At 32.8% G+C, this 13321-nt stretch overlaps 1 protein-coding gene across 2 annotated transcripts in view; it reads left to right on the top strand.

Annotated features, from left to right (window-relative positions):
• The window catches only part of LOC129233907 (DNA polymerase kappa-like), a 34320-nt gene that overhangs the window by 13126 nt on the left and 7873 nt on the right, over positions 1-13321 (top strand). For both annotated transcript variants that reach the window (XM_054867833.1, XM_054867834.1), the window contains exons 3-6: positions 5019-5171; positions 8420-8861; positions 11259-11383; positions 12253-12419. In XM_054867833.1, the coding sequence (XP_054723808.1) occupies positions 5019-5171; positions 8420-8861; positions 11259-11383; positions 12253-12419 (887 nt within the window). The remainder of the gene's footprint in view (positions 1-5018; positions 5172-8419; positions 8862-11258; positions 11384-12252; positions 12420-13321) is intronic.

The following is a 13321-nucleotide window of genomic DNA, read 5'->3' on the forward strand; positions in this document are numbered from 1 at the left end:
ATTAATTCAGAATTTTTTGTTATTATTTAAAAATGTCAAAAAAAGGGGGGAAGCGGGAGAAAATCGACGTGTTCAATAGATATTTTCTTTAAAAAATTTCCATTCAAATCATTTTGTCAAAATATTTTTGAGGTTTTGATCTCAAGAAGCGAGAAGTTGTAAGGATGACCTGCAAAGTTGACCATTTTTCAGATTTTTTTACTTACTTTTTTTCTCTTTAACTCATAGGCACAAATTAAATTAAATGAATTTAAATATATATATATATATATATATATATATATATATATATATATATATATATATTGCTACTTAAATGCTCGATCAAATAAAAAATTGATAGTAAATGGATAATTGCAATCAGGGCTTTCTGATATATCGATAACAATATTATTTTTGTGCAAGCATTCTTTGTAGAAATACAAAACAAAAAGTCTGACAAAAAAACATAGAATTTGATGACCCGTGAAAGTTAGGATATTTTGTAAAAAAAATTTTTTCATTGTGGGGGCTCCTTTGTTGTGAAGGCCTCGGGGCAGTAGCCCTTCCCATAGGCAGATTTAGGACTAAGTTCCTGAGGGGGCAGGATTTTTTTTTTTTTTTTGCTAAGGATTACCCATTGCTAAACCTTCAGACATTCGAAAGTAAGTACCATTGAACACTTTCGAATAATTTTGTAATCCTTTGAGTCCTATTTTAAGTGACATTCATATGCACTATTTTGAGACTAAACTTTTTGAAACCATAACGTTTCCGTTCTATGTTCGGTACGTTGACAATTGCTTTGTTTTGCTTGACCAAAACCATGTTGATAATGAATTTTTATTTTCTACTTTAAATTCTATCGATCCTTGCATCCAATTCACTATTGAAATGGAAACTGATAGTTCTCTTTCATTTTTTTACGTCTTTATTACTAAAAGTAATGATGAATTTATGACTTCGGTGTTTGGTAAGCCTTTTGCTGTTACACTACCTCCTCACAAATGTTCTTCTCATCCTCCAAACCAAAAGTTGGCCTCATTCAAGGCTTTTGTGTTCCGTGCTTTGAACATCTGTTCTTCCTCCAATTCTTTAAATGCTGAGCTTTCTTATCTTAAAGCAGTGGCTTTCGATCGTGGTTATTCTCCTAGCATCCTTGATTCAATTTATAATAAGTTAAGACCTCTCATTCTGAAAAGGTTTCTGCTTCTAGTGCTTCGTATACTAGTGTTTTGCCTTATTATCCAAAAGTTAGTCATCAAGTTGCAAAGATTTTGAAGAAATTTGGTTTCGATACAGCTTTTTCTCCAGTTAATAAGATAAAATTTACAAACTTAAAGGATCCCATTGATTGCCATAGCAACTGGGGCATTTATAGCATCTCCTGCAAGTGTGGACTTGGCTACGTTGGACAGACTAAACGTGCTCTCAAGCACCATCTGAAAGAGCACGAAAACTATGTTAAGCATAAAGAACTTGCTCGTTCTTCCATCGCTCAGCATTGCTGGACTTCTGGTCACTGTTTTGATTTTTAATCTGCAAAGATTATTTGTAAATGTTCTTCGGTTTATGACCTCGATTTCTGGGGAAGCTTACCATATTTGGAAAAATTCTCATTCTCTTGTCAATGATTTTTCCAGCACTCCATTTTTTCATGTTATTTGGAAGCAATTTCTATAATTGCCTTTCCTGTTTCTTTGGTGTCTTGCACTCTTTTTGTCTCCTGGCTTCTGATTGGTTGTCTCTTGCCTTGCTTTGAGCCCGGAGCGTACATGCTGTTCGCTGATTGGTTGTTTGCTGTCATGTTCCTGTATTCTTATTGGTTGGCTCTCTTTGGTATAAATACCGGTGTCCACCTGGTTTTTTGTCTGTTCTCCTCGCAACTTCTGGTTGTGTTGGTGAGCTTTTTGCACTGATGAAGAGGCTCCATTGTAGCCTTGAAATAGCTATATGCTGCATTTTCTCGAATATTTGTGCTTTATTTACGTTGTTTTTTCACCTTAATCATATTGTAGCACAAAGCTTATATGATAATTTTTCATTTAAAATGAGAGGGTGCCTCATGAAAAAATAACATCTTCAAAAATAAGATGCGCCCTAATATACACACAATATTTTGACTCAGAACTATTTAATACTATGGCAAAGATGCACTTTAGTAATAAATGTCAAAGATTACCCCCCCCCCCCTGGTCTTGCTTTGAAACTTTCAGGTATTTTTTGATGAACTCACAATCACCCCTGTATTTGAATTGACCTGAAGAGAGGTGACTGGTATCAAGAGAGTGACGCAGGGCTCCCTTTTAAGTAGGACATAGCATATTCCCTAATGTAGGGGATCCAGGGGTTTGTCCCCCGCAGGAAATTTTGTAAAATGGATTTTAAATTCTGCATTTCGAAGCCTTATAAGGGTTAATTGGATAAACAAAAATCTCTGGAAAAAAAAGACAAATATATATATTTAAGTTTTATGATTTAAATGTGTGTAAGTTAATACTTTAAAAGAAATGCTATACAGATTTAGAAAATATGTAACATGAGAGTAGCATACTACTTATTAGAACAATTCATAATTTATACACTTGATAAGAAATAAAATTGAAGCACACTTTGCTTAGGAGTTTCAAAGACTTGTCTAATTATTTTCAAGGTTTGGTTGGTTAGATTGGGTGTTTTGGCACAAGAGCCCTAGTAGGTTATAATGCGCCAATTCTTTTCAAGGATTTTAGAACATTTAATATTTTAAGGCACCTCATTTACACTTTCCAGTCCTCTGAAATTGAGTTCTAGATTATACAATTGTACAGTATTATTCAAACTTTGTAAAAACAAAAAAAAACAGGTACTTTAAGTTTAAAAGAAAAAAATAAACTATAGAATTCTCTCATTACAATAACCTTGTTTTTAATTATAAGCAGTGCAGAAAACGAAAAGGAATAGAGGTAGTGTATCATTTTTTCCGGGCTAAACAGATCAACAATATGCAGTAGAAGCAAGATAAAAGCAATTAGTACAAAAGAATTTCCAAAATACTGCATTTGGGATTGAATAAATAGCAAGATATGAAACATCTGAGTCACAAAAATTTATTTCAAGTATGTAATATGTTAAAAACGTAAGCACCATGATTTTTACACTTTTGATGCAGGATGTAGCAAGGAGCTGAATTTGACATATTTTGGCATTCCTCCCCCTACTATTTGTTAGAAATTTTAAAATTTCAGGTTTGTAGCCACACGTTTTCCAAATATTCAAGGTTTTCAAGCACTTGAAAATAAAATTAGTTTTTTCAAGCACTTTTCATTTTTTAAGGAACAAATCATGCAATTTTTTTGCGAGTTACGGACCCACTTCAAAGCAGTAGCCCGAAGCTATGGCTTATTTATCTTATAGGCAAATCCGGCACTATATGTAATTCACTCTTAATTGCAGATTTTTGTAATTTTTACGAAAATTCGTCAGTTTTTACGGTTTAAAGGATTTTTACAATTTTACCAATCTGAACGTGTGAATTCCAGAAGGTTCTTCAAAATTTTTTGTCTGTAAGAACACAAAATATCTCGTTTTTGAAGCCATGCAAATTGAAAATAAACATTCTGAGAAAGAAAACAAATCATAACGAGTAGATCGTTCTGTTAGCGCAAATGGGGGAGGGGGGGTTCTCTTTGTTTTAGGTTCTAATTTAATACTTATCAATTATTATAATAGTTGCAGCTGAATGCATAGCTTGTTTAGCCTATATTTTCATTTATATACTTGCCCAAATGGTTTTCAGTCCAAAATAGTGAATATAGGCATATATTTAGCACCCCAGTGACAGCTGTACTATTTGTATTTAATGTTCTTTTTTTCTTTTTTCCCATCAGAAAAGGACATTCGCTATTCTCTTCATTTTCATTGAACTATCCAAAAAAGAAAAATAATAAGGATTTTTTTGTTTTAAGATTTTGGAAGATGTGTTCTTACTATTTTAAATCCTCCCAAAACTGGGGTGCATTGCCCCTCTATGCCCCCCCCCCCTCAATAAATCCAAATAATAATCCAAATATAAAAATTCTCCCCTTCTGAACAAGTCAAAAAAGAAACAAAAAAGATTTTTTAAAATTTCTTTGGAAGATGTGTTGTTACTATATAAATGCCTCCCAAAACTGGGGGGGCATTGCCCCCCCCCCTCTGACCCCCCCATAAATCCGCCCATGGCCCGGCCTGCCCTCTACTTTTGTAATTTGTGGAAAATATTATCAAAAAATTATTCAGTTTGAGATTCATACCCTTATTTTTATTTTATTTTTTAAATGAATGGAAATAATTAATTTTTTTTTTTAAATGGTTTATTTGCTCAGTTAACGTTTGGAATGTCCAAAAATGTGCCTTTAGATAGAGAAAATATTTTTTAAGGGTATTTGAAGAGCATTTTTTCCATAATTTATGTCATTTCTTGTCTCCATACAGTATTAAAATTTAACTCAAAGATTTTAAGTTAATTTAAATGAAAGTTATTTGGTATTAAAGCTTCAAAGTTGAGGTCTCTGTTTGTTCCCACCTTTTGAGAACTGCCCTTTACCTAGTCGGACGAATAACAAGTAGTATGAGTAGAAAAATTCCATTGTATTTCAAGTGCTTTTCTTCTCCACAAATGAAAGGAAATGGTCATCATAACATGTTCTCAGGATTCATGACTCATCACTTACTTTCAGTTGGTTTTGAAAGGTTAAGGATTTTTCCCAAGAAAGGATAAACTGACCTGGAAGTTAGTAGATATTTTATGAATTACAAAGAATTGTTCACTTTGAGTGGAGTTTTCGCTTGATAAAAATTAGGTTTGCTCCCATAGATTTAACATTGTAAAAACCAAGTATTTCCGATTTTCTCGCTAAATCTGGGTTCACCTTAAATCAGGGCTTGTTATAAGCGAGTTTGACTGTATTAGGTGCTACTCGCATTTAAATACTTTGAATAAAATATTACTAGTTGAGATTGAATATTACCAGTGAAATGTTTAAATATTTATTCAAATAATGTTAAAATGTCTTTAGATGTCGGCATTGGGGTCAGCTTTAGAAGCAGAACGAGACTTGACCCACTCAATAGTTCACATCGACATGGATGCCTTTTATGCTGCAGTTGAAATGTTAGATGATCCAGGTCTCAAAGAAAAGCCTATGGCTGTTGGCTCTTCATCTATGCTGGTAATTATTGAAGTATTTTGTTTTCAGGCTTAAAAAATAGCTATCAACTTGAAATGATGATCTGTTTTGAAATAATATTTATTATTATTAAATATTTTCTTACTTTAAAACTTTTTTTTTGGTCATTTGTGGATTTATGCTCATAGAAAATTCTATGATTTTCAATATCAGCCATCCTGGCGATGATACTTTATTTGGTTTACATAAGTTTTTGTTTGCATCAAAATTATTAACAAGGGTGATGGAATTTTTTTCCTTTATCAACCCCGCGACAGATTGTGATCCTCCTCTTGTCATTGTTTATCCAGTGATATGTTTAACTAAAGATACTTGCCTTATTAAGTATAGGTAACTGGCATCATTGCTTTAGTAGGATAAAAAATCTTTCTGATTTTGTTATTTAATCGAAAATAGCTTACAAATCCTTTACCCTCATTCAAATTTTATTTCTTTATTATGCTTCCGACCGTAAAATATTTAAAAATTGGTACAATGTTTTGGCAAATGTGCAATGTGGCACTTTTTCTTCCAGTGTAAAATTTGGAATAAAATGGATCATGTAATCCATGAATTGATCAGTCTGACATTTCAATTCCAACGTACAAGCCAATTATTAACATTGTGTGATAGTGTTTTTTAATGTTTTATGTATGGTAGCTTTTTAAATATATTGTTTGTTAACTTTATTGGGCATGATTGCTGTACATACTGGCAAACAAGCGAGTCCTTTCTGAGAAAAAAATGGTAAAATGATGAGTGAAAAAATAACGGTTTGTGTATAAACCAACTCTACTTTCAAGAAAAATCAGTAAGTTTTTGCTGTGTTTGTTGAACAGGAAAAGAAAGAAAAAAATCTAACAAATCTTTTTAATATTAGAAATTTCTCTGTCTGGGACCGGAGCAGAATAGTCCCAACGTAGTCCATGCGTGTCGTAGGAGGCGACTAAAATGTACACCCAATCTAAAGTGTGAAGCACTGTGATGATGGGATGGATGGCATCTGGGTTGCATGATATCTAAACGGTCCCTTCAAGGAAAAGTGCAAAACCTCATTGTATTTAACTTTACACTCGTACAGGGTGGTTGTGCGGGTGTTGACCTTTTACCACCTCATACTTCCCAGCTCCTGTTTAATTGGAGGCTGACTTGAAGGAGAAAACGAGCAACCTTGCTGCTGGAGGAGGTGAGGGTGTAAGTCTATAACTCATCGACTGAGGAGGGGGGGAGGGTGCAAGTCTGCAACCCACTGACTGCAGTAAGGGGGTAGGGGGGTACTCAATTTCGGACAAAAATACATCAGGCGCAGGCAGGAAAGGGGGAGGCTGGTACAGGAGGCGAAAGCCACTGGGCCAGCCTTTCCCAAGAAGGTAGAGAAACCAAACATTTTTGGTCAGATTTTTCAACTCCTTCCCTTGTACAAACTGCTGAATCTTTAAGAGTAAGGACATATCAACCACAGTCCTATGCTCAAGCAGGGAGTATGTTTATGATGGCTGTTGTGAGAGAAACCTTCTCTTCGGAGAAGTTATCTCACAATGACATTGAATGTATTCAGCTGGTCATCCTAAGAAGGGCAGTTCTGATTCTTTCTGGGGATCACATGCCGAAAATGCAAAAGGTTTCTTAATAAAAGTAGTATTAGGAAGGCTTTTAGGCTTATTGGTCAGTGCACCTTAAAGCAGCACCTTGCTTCAATGGGTGTCATTAGGGATCCAACTTTCTGGGGTTGCCTCTTTCTTGAAGAAACTGTTGCTCACATCATGTGTGATTCTGAAGTGTTTTTTGCCTATAGGTTTGAACAAATTGGTCGTCATTTTCTTGAACCATAGATGATTCATAACATTCCTATTAGGTGTGCATTGATTTTTGCTTCAGCTACTGATTTGTTTTAGGACTTCTGTTTGTGGACTAGTACAATAGACCTTTGGTTGCAGTGCTTGGTTCAATTTAAACCCCCTTTCTTTCATTTCATTTCAATATTGGAAATTTACAATCTTCATGCTTGTGTATAAATAAATTTTGTTTCTTTAATCGAGATTTTTTTAATAAAAGTTCTCCTTTGCAATTATGATTTGTTAATTGTTGCTTTTATTGTTAATAAATATTTTGGAAATTTTATGGGGTTTTAAAAAAAAAATTTAGCAATTACGAATTGCTTACTATCCTCACTTAACCAAAGTTTATGTTGCTCTGTTTTTCAGATTACCATAATGAGTTTTTTTTTTTTTTTTTTTTTTTAATAATTATTTAGAAAGCAAAATTTTTGTCTTCATAGTTACAAATTTTCTCTGGTTTGAGTTTATTCATATTCTTTTTATAGGCCTAACTCAAGCATTTTTTACATTTAAAAATGTTTTTTGTTGAAAATTACCTTTTTTCAGCGGAAAACATTCATGTAGATGAATTTAAACAGCAAAATACAAAATTTCTAGATGACTTATTCCCATTATTTAAGATTGATAAGAAATAAAAATGCTTAAATGTTATGCATTTTTAATGTTTAAAAGTACTGTTAAAAATATTTATAATAAGTGTACTGGTGAATATTTGTTTAAGGACATACAAAACATGTTGAATTTCTGACTACTGTTTTGATTTTTCATCTGCCAGAATTATTTAAATTTTCTTCAGTCTATGACCTCGATTTTTGGGAAGCTAACTATAATTGGAAAAAATTCTCTTTCTTAAGTCAATAATTTTTCCAGCACTCCCTTTTTTCCTGATATTTGGAAGTGATTTTTATAATCTCTTTCGGATGGTTCATTTTCTCCCACTCCTTTTGTTTCCAGGCTTCTGATTGGTTGTCTCCTCCTTTTGTTACGGGCCACGGGGCTGACTTCTAATTCACTGACTAGTTGGTTGTTATCTCTTGTCTTGATTTCTTATTGGTGGACCTATTTAGTATAAATACTGGTGTCCATGTGGTTAATATTCAGTTCGTTCACTGGTTGTGTGGTGAGTTTTTTGCTCTGCTAAAAATGCTCTATTGTAACCTTGAAGTACCTATATACATTGTATTTTCTTAAACATTTGTGCTTTATTTACCCTGGTTTTTCACTTTATTTCATAATTCGTAATTAAAGCATGCTAACTTTTTTTAAAAAAAAAGAATGCTCTAATTTAGTAAACAAGTTTTTTTTTTTTAAGCCAAAATCTTTACTGTTTGTCATTTTGATGTATCTGTTTTGAATTAACTCAGTGTGTTTTTTACATTTTTTTCACAACTAAGTACATGTATTTATTTTTAGTCAACATCAAATTATCAAGCTAGAAAATATGGTGTGCGTGCAGCTATGCCTGGATTTATAGCAAAAAGATTATGTCCAGAGCTTGTTATAGTCCCCTGCAATTTTGATAAATACAGAAAAGTTAGCCATAAAATAAGAGATATTTTAAAAACCTATGATCCAGATTTTAGCCCTGCAAGCTTGGATGAAGCATACTTGGATTTAACTATGTACATAAAGGATAAATATCGCAAACAGCTCCACCTTGAATACTGTTTGAAAAAGAATTTTTGTGAATTTTTTTCTGATGAAGAAAATGATCCTCTTTCTCAGTCTAATTACGAAAATTGCATCACTTGTAGCCAGCCAATCAGTTTTGAAAAAAGGGATGAAATGGCCTATGACATTGTTGAAGAAATAAGAAAACAGATATATGAAACTACTCAACTCACTGCAAGTGCAGGTAAAACACTTTTTCAACATAAAAATGCACAATCAAATTCCTTTAACCCCTTTCACACTAGCGTGTGTATGTTTTATGATTGTTAGTTCATAGGAGAAAGGCAGTTGTACTTTTGGTTCACAGTAAATTGATTTGCTCTTATGTATTCTACAATGAAGAATTGCATGGTCATATGATTTGATAAGAGAAGATAAATTTTAAAGATTAGGTTTGTGATGTGTCCTTGTTGGGAATTCCAAATAATATTATCAATTATTTGTTTATTTTGATATATTTGGCTTTAATTAAATCCCTATTTTCTTTTATCTTGCAAAGTCACAAATACTCATTTCAATGTATGTAACGTATTTCCCGATCTTAGACACGTGCGTGCCTTACATCATGAAATGACGAAGTTCCTTATCCATTTGATTGCCCGCCGTTCTAACATCGGGAAATGCGCATTTCACATGCAAATGACTCTGGCTGACTATATATGTTGCTTCTGTAGCTCAGTTGCTCTCTCTCTTTTAAGGCGCCGTATTTTAGTTTCATAGTCAGCCAAGTCAGCTGCTAGCCCTCATGCTCTCGAATAGGCATTTTATAACTGTAAACTTTATCTGCAAACCTTAAGTTTAAATAACTGAAACTTCTATTGCATAAATGATTCTTCATTTGTCATAACTCAAATTTACAAATAAAGGTTTTGCCTGTTTTACTAAACTATCTATGCTTCGAGAGAACTTATTTTGCAATATCATATTTCATATGTAAATAGCTTGCCTAGGATACCACTATATCATATCACCAAGGAGGAAATAAAGTCATAATTTCAAATACAGGTATTGTTTTCTGAAAAGGACTCCAGTTACACTCTGCAACTAAAAATGCACTAATTAAATTAGTCATTGGTGCGATAACTTCATTGATAAAACCTCATTGCACAATAGTCCTATCTGGTTTTACAAAGTATTGCTGCTACACCTTATCTGGAGAGGAAGGGGTTAACTTTCTCTTGTTCTTACTGAAAACTTAAACTCTAGTACAGTTGGTTCTCTATTCAACGGCTTTCGAGGGACCACAAAAAAATCGTCCTTAAGTAGAATGTGTCCTTAAATAGAATGCTTTTAAAATTACAGTGGAGCATCCGGGGACCGTGACAAGTCGTCTTGAATAGAGCGATAGTTAATAGCGCTAGTTAGTTGAGCGTCGTTAAATAGAGAGCCAACCTGTATTTGATAATTTCTAAGTTTATTTTTTTGTTATTAAAAATTTTTTAAATATTATTTGTTACACACTAGAGATGAGATGGGCTCGGGCTCTAAAACCGAAGATAGGTTTCGAGTTCGAGCAGGCTCAGACTCTAGTAAAAATATTCAATCGTCCATCTCCAAACAAATTCAAAGCAAAAAAAAATCATCATGCTGTGAGAAAAGGAAACTAATATTTAAATCAATTCAATCCATGAAAATTTAACCAAAAGAAAAATTAATTAATGTTTAATTGATATATATATTTTTATTTGCGATTACTATGGAAATATGTCACAGAGTAATGCATTTGAAGTGGAGCATTTTGAGAAAATTTAGAAATTTCCATTGACGAAGAATATTTAACATAACATTTTTCATTAACAGAGAGATTAAAAATAAAAAAACAATCGCAGTTGCAATATGAGTACCCATATTTAGTTGTTGTAAAACAACATCTGATACTAACATTTCATTAAATCATGTCAGACTATAGGAGGTTTTTGATACAAGAAAGTTTCCTGCGGGCTCAGATTTTGGTTCGAGACAATATCACCCGGGCTCGGGCGGGCCCAGGCTCTCATAAATGAGCCCGAACTCATCTCTATTACCCACAATGCATACTACAGAAATATCTGAATGTGTTATAAAATGTTTAATTCAAATGAAACGTTGGTAAGTAAAGCTCTAGATTAGCATTCAACAACTGGAGACCATTTCATTGAAAATGGCTACCAAAAAATCAAGTCTTGGTCAGCAAATGTGGCGTCCATGTGTTTCTTTATCTGTTAAAAAGCATATTGTATATCGAACTATGACAACATGCTTCCAATACTGAGAAGTTAAGAGTATCTGCCGACTCCACCTTGGCAGTGTAATTCGTAACAAACTCCCTGAAGGTTATTTATATTTTGCACTGAATAATATTCTTTTAAAAAATTGGTTGCCAAAAGTCAAAAGTAGGCACCATTTTGTATGACTGGTAGCCAGTGGCTACTATTCAAAATTCCTAGTCTAGAGCTTTATTGATAAGTTAGAAATTTTTTGTTTTTATTTTATTTTTCTTGTTCATTTCTTATTAGAAAACTAAGTCACTCTTGAGGTTAATGAGACCTAAAATATCCATTATATTCACTTAAATTTTCTTACACAATCTCTTCATTTGTAGGCATAGCGCCAAATACAATGCTAGCAAAAGTATGCTCTGATCAAAACAAACCAAATGGTCAATACCAAATATGTTCAACAGTGGAGGCTGTGAAATCTTTCATTTCAACTTTGCCTGTCAAAAAAGTAAAGTGACTCTTTGTTCCTAATATTTTCTGATTAATAATTTACTAACTGAAGATTTTATAAAAATTTGTAACATCTAATGTGTTTGATATATTGCCATTGTTGTAATCATTGCTGTAGCTATAATTAGTGCCATTGATCGTGACCAAAACTGAGCTTGAGGGTGTACAGTTGAACCTCATTTTTAACACTGAATTCATGCAGCCGTGATAATTATTTCATGTTAACCAATTTTTTTCTTATCCGATGAAGTACGAAATTATTTTTAACTCACGGGACCAAATGAGTGTTTCGTATAAAACAATTTTTTGTGCTAAGCAACTTCGTGTTCATGAGGTTTGACTTTATTGGTCTAAGTTTACTATATCTGAAAGAATCAAAAACAAGCCCACATAAATGTAGATATGTTGAATTTCTCTAAGTGGGAGGGAGAGCAATTGACCCCTCCTAATCCCCCCTAAATGATGGCCCTGCACCTATCAGCAGTATTCAGTATATACAGTAGTATTTCTTTACTTTCAATATTTCATGAGCAGATTTCTAATGTTGAAGAAAGTTTATTAGTTTTTATCATAATAGAGTCACATTTAATAACTGCGCTTTTTGTGAACCAATCAATCATAATTTCTCTTATGAAATAAATAGCCCACTGTCTGCACGTTATGGAAAAGAAGAACCTGTCTGACAGCTTTATTTGGCGAAATGATCAAATTTATGTAAGAAATTTAAACAGTACTGTAAATTACTAAAACAGAAAAGGAACAAATTTGTTTTCTCTAATGCATTTAATGCTCAGTTCATTATTTGTGTTGATTTTGTAGCGTTACTATTAAGTTCGAGCTTGACTCTTTGGTTTTTTCCCCTTTTAGATTTCTGGTATAGGTCCAGTTCAAGGCCAAATTCTAAATGCAATTGGAATTCATACGTGTGCTGACATATGGGAGAAAAGGGACATTGTTGGTGTTTTGTTCTCTACCATATCTGTAGATTTTTATATCAGAGTAGGTTTAGGCATAGGAAGCACTACTGTAAAAAGGTAACATTTTTAAATTACAAACTACTTCTGAATTAAAAATATAAACAAACGACATATTTTTCAAATAAATAAGATTAATATGATTGTCATCCAGGGTTTGACCGATATATATCGGTCGATATTTATTTTTTCAACTACCGTTTTTTTCAATATAAAAATTATTAAATATAATTATTTTAGTAATTTTGTTTATTTTTTATTAAAATAACCAAAAGTTATGTACTGTATTTTTATGATATATTAATCCATGATTAATGTGACAAAGTAATGTAATATTACTTTTTATTTTATGTTCATAAATAAATTAGCAATGTAACAATTGTAATTCCTATTAAAAGTGCATAATTAAATATTAAACATTGGTCAGAAAAAAAAAGAAAATGTCTTATGATTGTGCACCAACTAATGCATATTTTTTATTTCTGAATCATACAACTGTGTAAGGAAGAAAAATGAGTAAAAGAGCTAATGCTAAATTAACTCCATTAAAAATTGATAAAAATGTAAAATGAAATATTAGATATAAGTAATGAAAGAAACCTTAATTTTAAGTCTACATATTGTAACAATAATAGAAGAAAATAAAGAGTGATTTGAGGACTCATTTACTATTTTGAAGGCTTTAGTTTGTACTGATTGAAAATATCGGATATATATCAAAATATCGGATATTTTTGAACCCTGTTGTCATTAGCCCTGTCTGATTAGTCAGTGTTTATAAGCCAGCTAAACAATTACATATTAGCAGAAATCTTTTTTAACACAACACTGCTTTGAAAAATTAGTAACGCTGAAGGAAAACCCTTCTGCTATAGTTAAACCATAGGTGGCTCGTACTGGGGTGCGGCTGCCCCCTCACTTCCAAATGTAAAGGGGCCTTGCCCCCTCACTTTTCCATACAG

Source organism: Uloborus diversus, unplaced genomic scaffold (assembly GCF_026930045.1).
Source record: "Uloborus diversus isolate 005 unplaced genomic scaffold, Udiv.v.3.1 scaffold_795, whole genome shotgun sequence".
NCBI classification, from domain to species: Eukaryota; Metazoa; Arthropoda; class Arachnida; order Araneae; family Uloboridae; genus Uloborus; species Uloborus diversus.